At 44.6% G+C, this 14,865-nt stretch overlaps 2 protein-coding genes across 2 annotated transcripts in view; both read right to left on the bottom strand.

The window, feature by feature from the left end:
• LOC143818411 (protocadherin-9-like) overlaps window positions 1–14,865 on the bottom strand; it is a 1,862,556-nt gene that overhangs the window by 862,562 nt on the left and 985,129 nt on the right. The window lies entirely within an intron of this gene.
• LOC143817565 (uncharacterized) lies at window positions 1,003–14,393 on the bottom strand. The gene is made up of 4 exons (XM_077299057.1): window positions 14,241–14,393; window positions 1,760–1,849; window positions 1,441–1,654; window positions 1,003–1,347 (listed from the first exon to the last, which is right to left on the bottom strand). The coding sequence occupies exons 1-4, from the start codon at window positions 14,391–14,393 to the stop codon at window positions 1,184–1,186; spliced, it is 621 nt and encodes a 206-aa protein (XP_077155172.1). The 3' UTR covers window positions 1,003–1,183.

The following is a 14,865-nucleotide window of genomic DNA, read 5'->3' as shown; positions in this document are numbered from 1 at the left end:
TTTTTATTTTCCAACTTTTTTTTTGAAAAATTTGAACATTTTTTATATTATTTACATTAATAACACTTTACAAATTTTCAAAGTGTTGGGTGGAGATATGAGAGGAGGAGGGGCAGGAAGGTTGGACCACGTCGATAGGTGTTGAAACCCTACTTGTTTGGGGTGCAGTGGAAGGGGGGGTTAAACCAAGAGGCTGACCAGAGGGGGGTGGTGTTGGGGTAGGGGGAAGAGAAAAGTTGAGTAAGGAAAACATTGGGGAAGTAATTTGGTCTGGGGGCCGGGATTGTTGTGGGGACTGGGTCGGGTATTGTGACTGGGTAGGGTAGTGGGACTGGCGTGGGGTTTGGTAATGGTGCTGGTGTGGGGATTGGAGCTGGGTTTGGTAATGGTGCTGGTGTGGGTATTGGGGCTGGGTTTGGTAATGGGGGGTATGGTGTGGAAATGGGGCCTGGGGTGGAATTGGAGTGGAGGTGTGGGGAGGTGTGTGGGTCGATTCATTAATGGCCTGCAGTGCAGCATTATGGCAGGTATTCATTACCCGCATCTGTTGCTCAAAAGAAAGCTTCTCCATGCTCATGAGCATGGATTGGAAAAAAAGATTGGCCGGATCGGGACTTACAGCTGAATGCAGCCTATCCAAGCGACTGCTGGTTTCACGGCTTGTTTCACTGATGCGTGACTGCACCATGTTGAAACCAGCAGTCACTTGCTCTCCCAAAATTTTGAAAGAGCCTTGGAAGGATGCATTCAGGTGTAAGAACTCAGGAGCATAGCTCCTTTCCTGACCCCTCTGTTGCTGCCGCCACGAATCTAATGGTGGTGTCGAGGTGGCAGGATCAGAGGGGTGGGGTAAAGGGAACGCTAACTGTTCAGCATCAGATGCGAGCAATGAAGCCTGCAATAATGCTCCACTGCTTGGGGCGGATGAAGTAGAGGGGTCAGAGGAGGGGACAGAGGGGTCAGAGGAGGGGACAGAGGTGTGGGGCCTACCGACATGGCCCTCAGTGGCGGACTCAGGAGGGATCGCTCCAGAGGGCGCAGAGGAAGATGCAGGCGCCCGGTGGCTGGAGAAGGTGCTGTGAAAGAAAAAAAAAAAAAAATTAATACATTGGAATGAAAAAGCCCTGACTGAAAGCAAACTAAGTAGACAGGTTAACATGGTTATTAGTGGGCTGTAGAATACTTACACTCTGCTTAGCATGGTTCGCCTCAGGAAGGAGAGGGCCTGGCCATATTTATATTTGCTCCTCTTCCTTCCTGCAGAGCCACTCGGGGCCTTCATCTCATCGTTGAATTCCCTCTTAAAGCGATCCCTCAGTGACCGCCACCGCTTCCTAATCTTTCCAACTGTGAAGACAAGAATCAAAACAAAAAACAAAAAATTGGTAAATGCAATACATTACAGTCAGCTCAAAACATCACTGGAAAGTGAATACTTACCTAGTTTGCTCTGCTGCTGAGGATGAAGGCTCTCCCGCCTTGGAAACAGGTTGCGACACACTTCGTCCCAGAGCCGACGGGTGACACCGGTATCAGCATGCCTGCGGTCAGCCATGTTCCACAGCGGCTCCCGCTCGCGAACCTCCTCAATTAGATTATCAATGTCGATGTCATCGTCTTCATCGTCATCTACTGCGGGAGCACGCTGTGAAGCCTGTGCCAAAAAAAAGGAAGAAGAAAAACAAACTTATTAGTACACTGAAACACTAAGTACCAATAGAATCCCCCTCCCAAAAAAAAAAAAAAAAAAAAAACTCACTGATGGCCGACCGCGGCGACGAGTCCGCCGACTCTGGGATTGTCTGGGAGAACCTTCAGCGGCAGCAGCAGGAGCAGCAGCAGCAGCAGCCTGAAATAAAGGAAACAAATTCTCAGTAATGTAGGCATATATTTTCTGTGTTTAGTTATGTATGAAAATCTGTTTTGTGTATGGTGCAGTGTGATGTGCGAAAAAACTGTTTCACCACTACTTACACTTGGTTCCTCCTCCACTAGCATCTCTCCACCCGTCTCGCCCCCTTCTGACAGCTCCTCATCTGATTCAGCTTCCTGTTGAAACATAATTTATGCATGTGGTTAGACATCAAAATGTAATTTTAAAAAACCAAAAAAAAATAAACCCATTTTTTGCGTTAACTTTTACCGATACACGCTGTTGCTGTGGAGGAGGGCTGTCAGAAGAGGACATTGTTTTGTGGTCCTGGTGGGCAGCGGCTGTGGTCCTGGTGGGCAGCGGCTGTGGTCCTGGTGTTTCTGTAAGTTAAAGAGACACTTGCAATCTGCTCGACACATTGAAGTAGCAGATTGTGGGTCTTCAAAACTTACTTCTAACACTTAGCTGTGGTCCTGGTGGGCAGCGGCTGTGGTCCTGGTGGGCAGCGGCTGTGGTCCTGGTGTTTCTGTAAGTTAAAGAGACACTTGCAATCTGCTCGACACATTGAAGTAGCAGATTGTGGGTCTTCAAAACTTACTTCTAACACTTAGCTGTGGTCCTGGTGGGCAGCGGCTGTGGTCCTGGTGGGCAGCGGCTGTGGTCCTGGTGGGCAGCGGCTGTGGTCCTGGTGTTTCTGTAAGTTAAAGAGACACTTGCAATCTGCTCGACACATTGAAGTAGCAGATTGTGGGTCTTCAAAACTTACGTCTAACACTTAGCTGTGGTCCTGGTGGGCAGCGGCTGTGGTCCTGGTGGGCAGCGGCTGTGGTCCTGGTGGGCAGCGGCTGTGGTCCTGGTGGGCTGGTCAGTGGCTGCGGTCCTGGTTTATCTGTTAATATGTATAATGGATCTATAGTTAGACCACCCCCTGAACTAGGTAATGTTCAATGATAAACACCCTACTGAAATGATGTCAGAAATGTTCATACAGGTGAACAACAAAAACCCCCAAAAAGTTGCACGTTATACCATTCATTTCCATGTCCCAAAAAATAAAATTTTAAAATGTTAACACTATGAAAAAATATATTTGACACATTTTATTTAAAAAAAATAACCTCCCCCCCCCAAAAAAAAAAAAAAAAAACTTTACAAGTTAACCTTTATTAAAAAAAATGAGCCCTCAACCAACCCTGTATTGCATGTGTAACCATTGGTACATACACCAGCTTTAAATTTACCTTTATGAAATAATACTACGGACATTTTTTTAAAACACATTTTATTATTATTATTTTTTTTCTCTCTTTTTTTAAAAATCACAATTAGGAGCTGACATGCTCTTTATTTTAAATACAAGTACTTCAACTGCTAATGGTTATAACAGTAATTAAAATAAAATCAACACTTTTATTAAATAGAAAAACCCCACACTCACACATTCAAACCACAAGCTGCAGACCGCTAGACTTTTTTAAAAAACACATCAGATTTAAAAAAAAAAAAAAAAAAAAAAAACACATTTAAACCACATGCTGCACAGACCACTATACAGTCCATACATCAGAAAAAGGCAAATAACCAATTACAGCATGGACAAATGCACATGCAATCAACAAGATGTACACAAAAAACATGCATGGTATGTTTCCACATTCCGGATTGCATCAGAATTTGGTCAGGATTTCCCATCAGTATTTGTAAGCCAAAACCAGGAGTGTAAAAATTAGGTAAAGTATAATAGGAAAACAGGCACACTTTTGCTTTTATCACCCACTCCTGGTTTTGGCGTACAAATACTGATGGAAAATCCTGACCACATCCTGATGCAATCCTGCACATGGACACATACCCTCCCACATGAACAGGCATAAAATTGGCAAAGGCATAATATGGTGCAGGCACATGATACAAAAGCACACAACCATCCAAAAATACACACATACACATGCACGCACATAGCTTTATGCAAATACACATATGTACAACAAAGGCAGAAAGGTGAACCCAATCAGAAGACGCATACACACACACACATACAAAAGGCTGACAATCCTTTGGCTGAAGCAGCAGGTCTTCACAGTGGCTGGAATCAGGCTGCATCTGGACTCTAGCATGGCACTGGCTGGTGCAGGACGATGGCAGGCCTCAGGTTCTCTTCAGGTTTTAAGCTCTTTCTGTAGTCAGTACCTCATATACACACACAAATGCACAGGCACACAGATGCACACAAAAATTGCAATACTCACACTGGCTCTATGGTGGCTGGCTCCTGTGGCTGGAGTCCTGTGGCTGGCTCGGGTCTTGTGGCTGGCTGGGGTCCTATGTCTGTCTCCTGTGGCTGGCTCTATGGTGGCTGGCTCCTGTGGCTGGCTGGGGTCTTGTTGCTGGCTGGGCTCTTGCTGGCAGTCTTCTCTCTGGCTCTTGCTGGCAGTCTTCTCTCTGGATCTTGCTGGCATATGTGGGGTTGAAGGCCCAGGCCAGGTTTATATAGATTTGGGGGTGTCTGACCAATTGGCAACAAAATACTTCTTCTGAGCATGCTCAGTGTAAAAAAAACGTATTGCAGCGCTGTATTGCGTCGTACGACGTGTCCCGACGCATCCGTCGCTCATAGGCTTCCATTGCAGCCAACGACGTATGCCGCAGGATGCGTCGCGACACGTTTTTTAGGCGGAGACAAAAAAACGTTACAATCTACGTTTTTTTGAGACGACGTGTCGCCAAATTTCGACGCATCCGTCGTAAAACGTACACGACGTATGCCAATCCGTCGCCATACGTCGCCAATACAAGTCTATGGGGAAAAAACGCATCCAGCAAAAAGTTTTGCTGGATGCGTTTTTTCTGAAAAAAGACGTTTTGAAACGTAATGCAGTTAACGCTAGTGTGAAAGTAGCCTAATTGCGGCAAAACGCAGCGTTTTTTAGACGCATGCGTTTTTTAGACGCATGCGTTTTTTTTTTTTCCCCCATGAAAAAATCAACTAGAAAATCCACTAATAGTAGAATTAGCTAGGGTTAGGGTTAGGGGTAGCTTTTTATTAGAAGAATGTCCTGGTCACCCTAACCCTACCCCTAACCCCTAAACGTAACTGAAATACGTGGCACTGAAATACGTGGCACTGAAATACGTGGCACTGAAATACGTGATACGTGGCACTGAAATACGTGGTACGTGGCACTGAATACGTGGTACGTGGCACTGAAATACGTGGTACGTGGCACTGAATACGTGGTACGTGGCACTGAATACGTGGTACGTGGCACTGAAATACGTGGCACTGAATACGTGATACGTGGCACTGAAATACGTGGCACTGAAATACGTGGTACGTGGCACTGAAATACGTGGTACGTGGCACTGAAATACGTTGTACGTGGCACTGAATACGTGGTACGTGGCACTGAATACGTGGTACGTGGCACTGAAATACGTGGCACTGAAATACGTGGCACTGAAATACGTGGCACTGAAATACGTGGTACGTGGCACTGAAATACGTGGTACGTGGCACTGAATACGTGGTACGTGGCACTGAATACGTGGTACGTGGCACTGAAATACGTGGTACGTGGCACTGAATACGTGGTATGTGGCACTGAATACGTGGTACGTGGCACTGAAATACGTGGCACTGAAATACTTGGCACTGAAATACGTGGCACTGAAATAAGTGATACGTGGCACTTAAATACGTGGCACTATGACTGTCAGAAAATGTTCATTAAACGGTTAGGGGTGAGGTTAGGGGTAGAGTTAGGGTATGTTTCCACTGTCAGGATGGCCGGCGGTATCGCCGCAGCGGCGAAGCCGCTCGGCGCTAAGCCCCGCCCCCTTTCTGGGACGCGATCATGCCGGATGTGTTAACTCTTCACATCCGGTATGATCGCTCTCTCCCATAGCGCCCTGTGATATGCCTTGCGTTCCCGCAAGGTGAACGGACATGCTGCAATCTGAAAAGACGCGCAGCATGTCCGTAGTCGCAGGGCCGCCGCGTGCGGGTTTCCACGCATAGTGGAGACGGGATTTCATAAAATCCCCTCCACTATGCTGGAACATCTGGACGCTGCTTGTTTGACGCTGCAGCTCTGCGCAGCGTCAAAAAAGCAGCGTTTCCTGACCGTGGAAACATACCCTTAGGGTTAGGGTTTGGATCCCTTTATCACCTTGATGGTGGTGGGTGGCTTTTCAGTCTGTTTTCTGGGTTTTTTCTATAAAAACGCATGCGTTTTTAACGCAAACAAACGCATGTGCTTAAAAACGCATGCGTTTACATAGACAGCAATGCATTTTTTTGCCGCGAAAAAACGCATGCGTTTTTTCGCGGCAAAAAAACACGCAAAAAAATACTACAGGTTGCATTTTTGAAAAAGAACGCATGCAGAAAAAAAACGCATGCGTTTGAAAACGCGACCAAACGCGTACAAAAAAACGCATGCGTTTTCAATGTTAAATATAGGGGGAAAAAACGCATGCGTTTTTTGTGCAAAAAACGCTGCAGACAAAAACGCAATTGTGAAACCAGCCTAAACAGTGATCACCGGTGACATTATACACAGGACCTCTGTATATAGTATACAGTGTATAGTGTCAGTGTATAGGTAACACTGACTCACCAGTGACATCTATAGGTGAAGTGCTTCATTTTTCATCCAACACAGACCGCCATTACTTAATCCAGCCAGGACCTGTCTCTGCAGGAAATAACAGTTATCTTGAGGTCCGCTTGCAGAACACATTACTTAATTTTTCCCAAATTCTACATTACACCACATGAAGAAAAAGAGGCGACATAGTGTCACTCTACACAGTAACAGGACCGCCCCCCCATTTAAAACAGTGTCCTCAAAAAATAAAATAAATACATCACTGCAGTAATAATATCCCTTAATTAGCCCCTATGGTAATAATAATATCCCCCATCCTGGCCCTGTGTATCTCATCCCTGGCTTCAGCCATATGTTCTCCCATCCTGCCCTCATGATTATCCATTCTGACCCATATGATCTCCTTAACCTGCCCCATATGATCTCCCCATCTTGCCCCATCAGTCTCCATCATATCCATCCTGCCCCATGATCCTGCAAGATCTGTCTCCAATCCTGCCCCATGTCTTTCATTCTGCCCCATGTCTCCAATCATGCCCCGTATCTACATTCTGCCCATGTCTCCAATCCTGCCCCATCTGTCTCCAGTCCTGCCCCCAGTGTGTCCACCATCTCTGCCCCCAATGTCCAGCATCTCTGCCCCCAGTGTCCAGCATCTCTGCTCCCAGTGTCCAACATCCCTGCCCCCAATGTCCAGCATCTCTGCCCCCAATGTGTCCAGCCTCCTTCCCCAAGTGTGTCCAGAATCCTGCCCCAAGTGTGTCCAGCATCCTGCCCAAAGTGTGTCCAGCATCCTTCCCCCAGTGTGTCCAGCAACCTGCCCCCAGTGTGTCCAGCATATTGCCCCCAGTGTGTCCAGCATATTGCCCCAGTGTGTCCAGAATATTGCCCCCAGTGTGTCCAGCATATTGCCCCCAGTGTGTCCAGCATATTGTTCCCATTGTGTCCAGCATTCAGCCCCCAGTGTCTCCAGCATTCAGCCCCCAGTGTGTCCAGCATTCTACCCCCAGTGTGTCCAGCATCCTGCCCCCAGTGTGTCCAACATATTGCCCCCGTGTGTCCAGCATATTGCCCCCAGTTTGTCCAGCATATTGCCCCCTGTATTTCCAGCATATTGCCCCCAGTGTGTCCAGCAATCTGCCCCAATGCCTCCAGCATATTGCCCCAGTGTGTCCAGCATATTTCCCCCAATGTGTCCAGCATATTGCCCCAGTTTGTCCAGCATTCTGCCCCAGTGTCTCCAGCATATTGCCCCAGTGTGTCCAGCAATCTGCCCCAGTGTCTCCAGCATATTGCCCCCAGTGTGTCCAGCATATTGCCCCCAGTGTGTCCAGCATATTGCCCCCAGTGTCTCCAGCATATTGCCCCCAGTGTATCCAGCAATCTACCCCAGTGTCTCCAGCATATTGCCCCCAGTGTTTCCAGCATATTGCCCCCAGAATATTGCCCAAAGTGTGTCCAGCATATTGCCCCCAGTGTGTCCAGCATCCTGCCCCCTGTGTGTCCAGAATCCTAACTCCAGTGTATCCAGCATCCTGCCCCCAGTGTATCTAGCATCCTGCCCCCAGTGTGTCCAGCATTCTGCCCCCAGTGTGTCCAGCATGTTGCCCCAAATGTGTCCAGCAATCTGCTTCAGTGTCTCCAGCATATTGCCCCCAGTGCATCAAGCATATTGACCCCAGTGTGTCCAGCATATTGCCCCAGTTTGTCCAGCATTCTGCCCCAGTGTCTCCAGCATATTGCCCCCAGTGTCTCCAGCATATTGCCCCCAGTGTGCCAAGCATCCTGCCCCCTGTGTGTCCCCTCTGCCCACCGGACCCATACGCCGGTCAGGGCAGTAATGCTCTGATGGCGGCGGGCAATCTGAACGGTAGTGCAGGGCCCCCCACATCACTGGGCCCTGGGCTACTGCCCAGATTGACCCTATTATAATCCACCCCTGGGCTCAATTGAAGTTAATTTGTGGAAAACGCTAAAAATCCACACAAAGAATTGCAATGCTACATAAAAAAGTGCACTGCAAATACTCAAAATAAATTTTTCTGATCATGTGCACAACACTTCAGGATTGTAATTTAATTAGCTCGCAAAATGATTCTATAGCGCTTTTGGCCCATTTTTGCACAGAAAATACGCCGCAAAAAAATGCCTAAAAAATGCTACATGTGCACATAGCCTTAATGTGTCACATCATAACTACTAACATAAAAAAACAACAGCTCATCACACCTGTAATGGCATCATGTTGGATGATCCGCAGTTTAAGAAATAAAGTTATAATAAACAAAGCTTTCTCAAGAAGTATGGCATGTCAGCTTTTATTTTATGCTAATTATCAAGTTAAATGGGTTGTCCAGTGAAAGCAATTTACCAATCATAATTTATCCACAAGATAGGTGTTAAAACATTTTGATCAGTGGGGAGCTGATCACTGCGACCTGTGCTAATCGGCAGAATGGGGAATTTTTATCATTTCGAGGAATGGATATTTTCCTTATGAGGCTGCGAAAAAAGACCAAGTCCAGTACTTAGTAGCTCCATAGCCTGTTTGGATTACGGTAAATGGAGTGGGTATGAAACATAAGCACTGCTGCTACATTGTAACAAAGAAAAAAGCTTTCCATTCAGCCAATTGGTGCATGACTCTACTGTTTTAACTAAAATGTTCAATATGTTGTCTCCTTTTTGTGAAAGGTGGTAACTTTTATTCACCTAAAAATCCTTTTAACGTTGCTACATTTGCATGCACTAGTAAATGAATTGCAATTATCAATGTGGATAGATTCAGTATTGGACTGCATTTCAACTTAAGTAACTTTATGGTTATCCTATTCCTTTATTATTTTTTGGTGCATTCCCACAAGGATAGGCAATGTGGACCATATTAGACAACATTTTTTCTTCTACGTACTATCAAGTTTTAATATAAAACAAATTCATAGATCTGTTACCCATTTCCTTTTTTGTCAAGAAACAAATATAGGAATCGGGGGTCCTGACAAAGCTGTGGTGAAACACGTGTCGGGTCCTTGGTGGGTGAGCTAATCATTCCTATTTGTGCTTCTTTGCTGCCTGCATACTAGATACATTCCCCCATTTGCACCTATAATTTACTACTTAATTGTTATCATAATTATTTTTATGTATGGGACTTTTTGCAGGGGATTTTCTTATTTTTCATTATGCCATTAACTTTATTGATGCTTTTTACTTGAATGCATTCAACAAATAATAATGTCAACTGATATATGACTTAATTTCACTTTGAATCACTCACTATAAATATATTGTATGTTATTTGTTTTTAAAGAAAATTATTGAATAAAATTAGTGTTTTATTAAAACATTTGATGCACTCTGTTACTTGGCACATATTTTTCTTTGTCGCTTATGCTCTCAGATTAGGTAGCAAAAGCCAATATTATAAAAATTATGAAAAGTTTACTTACGCTTGGATACTTATTATATCTGAAATACTTTTATCACTTTGATTCACTGTCTTAGCATATGTTTTCTCACAGGTTGCATTCACATGTACAGTTGTGAAAATAATTTATCTTCCTTAGACTGTCAAGCTGAACATTTAGAGGTGATTGTTAACTTAATAATCATGTTGTAAAATACTTGGGAAAACAATTGACAAGAGCAAATTACAGTACATTACAGATACAGAAATTGCACGGAGACTGTATAATCACAAATGAACATGCAAACAACAGATTTTTGCTTATTTTTAAATAAATCTGTGTTGCTTGGGGGCTTTTTCAGTTACAACCCAATTACTAGACTGCAGATATGTGTCTGACAGAGTTATGTTTGTTAAAGATGTATAAAGACATTTTAAATATCACTATTATTTAGCATGAAGTAAGGGTTCTTGGAAAGTTTTTCTTTCATTAACCTGATGGACTAAATATATGTACTGGGCACATAATGCATAATTCTTAGAATATGTTTTATAATGTATTGTTTATAGTGATTGTACCCTAGTGTTTTAAAATAATCAATGAACAAAAACATAATGTATTATAAACAAAAGAACCCAGAATAAAGTAAATTAAATCAATAAAATCAGCACTGTGTAAAACAGGCACCAGGTATACTCCAAAATATAGCTATATACAAAAAAAAAGAAGGAGTACAAACCACCCATATAAAATATATCACATATTTTATTAATTACTTATAAAAAATGTCATATACACAATATTATTAAAAAAGATTATATGGACAAACAATTTTAACAGTGAAGTACACAAGACAAAAAAGATCCGGCACAATTACTTGTATACAAGGACTGGAAATTCAGAGACCATAAAAATCTGCATAATGCAATAATATTATGTAAATATATAAATATTGCAGCACTGTCACAGTACCAGAAAGTTGATATAACACAATGGGTGTAACTAGGGTAAGTTAAGACCTATTGCCATCATAGCCCCCATAAACACCCAAAACATAAATAGTCCAAATCTAGTACATAGAAAAAGTCTCACCCAAATAGGTCCTTGTAATCGGTCAGACCACACAGCCCCAACGCGCGTTTCACGTGAACTTCCTATTTACAGTTATTTGAAAAAGTTTGGGCACCCCTATTAATCTTAAGCTTAATGTTTTATAAAAAAATGTTTTTTTGCAACAGCTATTTCAGTTTCATATATCTAATAACTGTTGGATACAGTAATGTTTCTGCCTTGAAATGAGGTTTATTGTACTAACAAAAAATGTGCAATATGCATTCAAACAAAATTTGACAGGTGCATAAGTATGGGCACCTCACCAGAAAAGTGACATTAATATTTAGTAGATCCTCCTTTTGCAAAAATAACAGCCTCTAGTCACTTCCTGTAGCTTTTAATGAGTTCCTGGATCCTGGATGAAGGTATTTTTGACCATTCCTCTTTACAAAACAATTCCAGTTCAGTTAAGTTTGATGGTCGCCGTGCATGGACAGCCCTCTTCAAATGATCCCACAGATGTTCAATGATATTCAGGTCTGAGGACTGGGATGGCCATTCCAGAACAGTGTAATTGTTCCTCTGCATGAATGCCTGAGTAGATTTGGAGCGGTGTATTGGATCATTGTCTTGCTGAAAGATCCATCCCCTGCGTAACTTCAACTTTGTCACTGATTCATGAACACTATTGTCAAGAATCTGCTGATACTGAGAGGAATCCATGCATCCCTCAACTTTAACAAGATTCCCCGTGCCGGCATTGGCCACACAGCCCCAAAGTATGATGGAACCTCCACCAAATTTTACTGTGGGTAGCAAATGTTTTTCTTGGAATGCTGTGTTTTTGGCCACCATGCATAACGCCTTTTTGTATGACCAAACAACTCAATCTTGGTTTCATCAGTCCACAGGACCTTCTTCCAAAAAGAAATTGGCTTCTCCAAATGTGCTTTTGCATACCTCAGACGACTCTGTTTGTGGCGTGCTTGCAGAAATGGCTTCTTTCGCATCACTCTCCCATACAGCTTCTCCTTGTGCAAAGTGCGTTGTATAGTTGACCGATGCACAGTGACACCATCTGCAGCAAGTTGATGCTGCAGCTCTCTGGAGGTGGTCTGAGGATTGTCCTTGACTGATCTCACCATTCTTCTCTGCCTTTCTGATGTTTTTCTTGGCCTGCCACTTCTGGCCTTATCAAGAACTGTACCTGTGTTCTTCCATTTCCTTACTATGTTCCTCACAGTGGAAATTGACAGGTTAAATCTCTGAGACAGCTTTTTGCATCCTTCCCCTGAACAACTATGTTGAATAATCTTTGTTTTCAGATCATTTGACAGTTATTTTGAGAAGCCCATGATGCCACTCTTCAGAGGAGATTCAAACAGGAGAACAACTTGCAAGTGGCCACTTTAAGTAGCTTTTCTAATGATTGCATACACCTGGCTATGAAGTTCAAAGCTCAATGAGGTTACAAAACCAAAAAAAGTGCTTTAGTAATTCAGTAAAAAGTAGGTAGGAGTATTTAAAATAAGAAAATGATAAGGGTGCCCATACTTATGCACCTGTCAAATTTTGTTTGAATGCAGATTGCACATTTTCTGTTAGTACAATAAACTTAATTTCAAGGCAGAAACATGACTGTGTCCAAAAGTTATTAGATATATTAAACTGAAATAGCTGTTGCAAAAAAAAAACATTTTTTATAAAACATTAAGCTTAAGATTAATAGGGGTGCCCAAACTTTTTCATATAACGGTATTTATGCTATTTATTTACCCTATGTATTTAGCTATTTGCATCTTAAAGGAGTTGTCTAAAGAAAAGTATTATTGAAATGTCAAAAAAACTTGTGAAAAGAATGTTTTGGAGATATGGGGTATCGGTGGGCATATAGGTCTGCTAGCCGGGACCGCATGGACCTGGAATCGTTAAACCAAATGCCCACTATCCTTTTAATGTGGGCAGAACACTACTCAGACAATACAGGGTGAGGGTAAAACAGGGTGGAAATAATTTCTTGAACCACCAAAACACAATAGCATACAGAACAGTCCCAGCAAATACCCAAGATGATGCACATTACAGAGTCTCACCCTTCCTCTAACTCGCTGTTAGGGCTAGCGGAACGCACCGAGTAAAAATAGATGTTTATTATAAATGGTGCGTTTGCAGCCCGGGGTCCACCGTGCAGGAGAACCTGCTGCTAGTGAATGGTGGCACTGTTTGGTGGTATAGACTAGCTCTGTTACCTCACAGAGCAGCCGTGAGAGGAAAGCACTGCGCCCTGTTTGCCTCACAGGAGCGCAAGCTTGCTACCGAACTGATAGCAGTCAGTGGTTATGCACACACACAATCTCCTCACCGGAGAAACCGGTATTCTATTGGCTTATTTCAGCCGGGTCCCTGAATACAAACACACAATCTCCTCACTGGAGAAGCCGGTATTCTAAGGGCTTATTTCAGCCGGGTCCCTGAACACATTCATGCATAACCATACTGGCGCAAAGCACATATTTGAATTGATACTAGTGCATGGCCGTGCGGCCATGCGATCCTTTTTGTCACTCCGCCCTCATATACTTACCTGTCCGGCCGGCGCGCTCTCGATGCTCCCTCCTGCTCTCTGTCTTCCTGCTTCTCCGGCGCTCATCCCTTTGCCGCTCCGCGCATGCGCAGACACGCTCCCCTCGTCGCTAGGGCTTCTGGGTGTCGTGACCCGGCGGCTCCACCTCCAATATGGCGGCGCCCGTCGGGTACTTCTTCCCAGCATCTGCCCTGCTCTGACGCCTTTGCATCTATTGCGTTCACTGGTCTTATGCCAGTGGTCACCTTAAGTTCCTAGGCTCCATTTCTCGTTTCCTGATCTGTGACTCTGCCTGTCTGTGTTCCTACCGTATTCCTGTCTGCCCTGAGTTCCAACCATGTTCCTGCCAGTCCTGTGCTCCTGCTGTGTTCCTGCCAGTCCTGTGTTCCTGCTGTGTTCCTGCCAGTTCTGTGTTCCTGCCAGTCCTTTGTTCCTGCCGTGTTCCTGCCAGTCCTGTGCTCCTGCTGTGTTCCTGCCAGTCCTGTGTTCCTGCCGTGTTCCTGCCAGTCCTGTGTTCCTGCCAGTCCTGTGTTCCTCCTTTGCTCCTGCCTGTCCTGTGGTCCCATTCCTGCCAGTCAAGTGTTTCTGCCGTGTCTTACCAGTCCTGCGTGTTTGCCGTTCCTGCCAGTCTAGAGTCTCCTTGGTTCCCTCGTGCCTGTACTTCCATTATACCGGTCTATACTTTGTCTTAGCTTCTGCCATCTGTTCAGTACTCTTGCCATTCTAGTCTCTTCAGTAGCTCTGTCTTTTCCCCGTCCTTCGTTGTGTATTTGGGCTATCACCAGTTGTCCCTTTGGCTCCGGCAGTTGCGGCTTCATCCTCCTTGGGTCTGTCCCAAACTCACTCTGTATAGGGGGAGGCCTCATCTGGTTCACTCATCCTCGGGGTCTCTGAAGCCGTGACCCAGAGGGTCCACTACCTAAGCCCTGATAGTACGCAAAGGCCATGGATCCCGCTGGAGCCGCAGCCACTCAGAAAGAGCTTGTTTTCTTGCGGGAGAATCAGTCTCGGATGATGTCCTTCATGAAATCTATGGACTCCCGTCTCTCTGCTCTCCAGTCCTCTTATCCGGTAAATGCCTCTCAGCTGGCCAGTTTGCAATAAGAACTGGCACAGCAGCGCGATGCTCAGTCCCATATTTTGGGGTATATGGCTTCCGTTGATAGTCGCCTTCTTTCTCTCCAGGCTGCCGCGTCCGTTCCCTCACCAGCTCTAGCTCCTCATCCCACTCCCCGTTTGGCTAAACCCCCTCGCTTTAATGGAGATCCCAAACAATGTCGGGGATTTCTCAACCAGTGCCGTCTTCACTTTGAGCTGCTTCCTTTGCAGTATCCCACG

Source organism: Ranitomeya variabilis, chromosome 3 (genome assembly GCF_051348905.1).
Source record: "Ranitomeya variabilis isolate aRanVar5 chromosome 3, aRanVar5.hap1, whole genome shotgun sequence".
NCBI lineage: Eukaryota > Metazoa > Chordata > Amphibia > Anura > Dendrobatidae > Ranitomeya > Ranitomeya variabilis.
Note: the sequence above shows the minus strand (reverse complement) of the source record. Positions and strands in the feature narration are given on the sequence as shown.

Excerpts from the sequence above, each read along its gene's own strand:
- LOC143817565 (XM_077299057.1), bottom strand. The coding sequence starts at position 14,393 with ATGAGGCCTCCCCCTATACAGAGTGAGTTTGGGACAGACCCAAGGAGG. Across the intron at positions 1,655-1,759 it reads GTCGCCGCGGTCGGCCATCA|GCTTCACAGCGTGCTCCCGC; the intron begins GTGAGTTTTTTT and ends TTTTTGGCACAG. Across the intron at positions 1,348-1,440 it reads TCAGCAGCAGAGCAAACTAG|TTGGAAAGATTAGGAAGCGG; the intron begins GTAAGTATTCAC and ends TTGTCTTCACAG.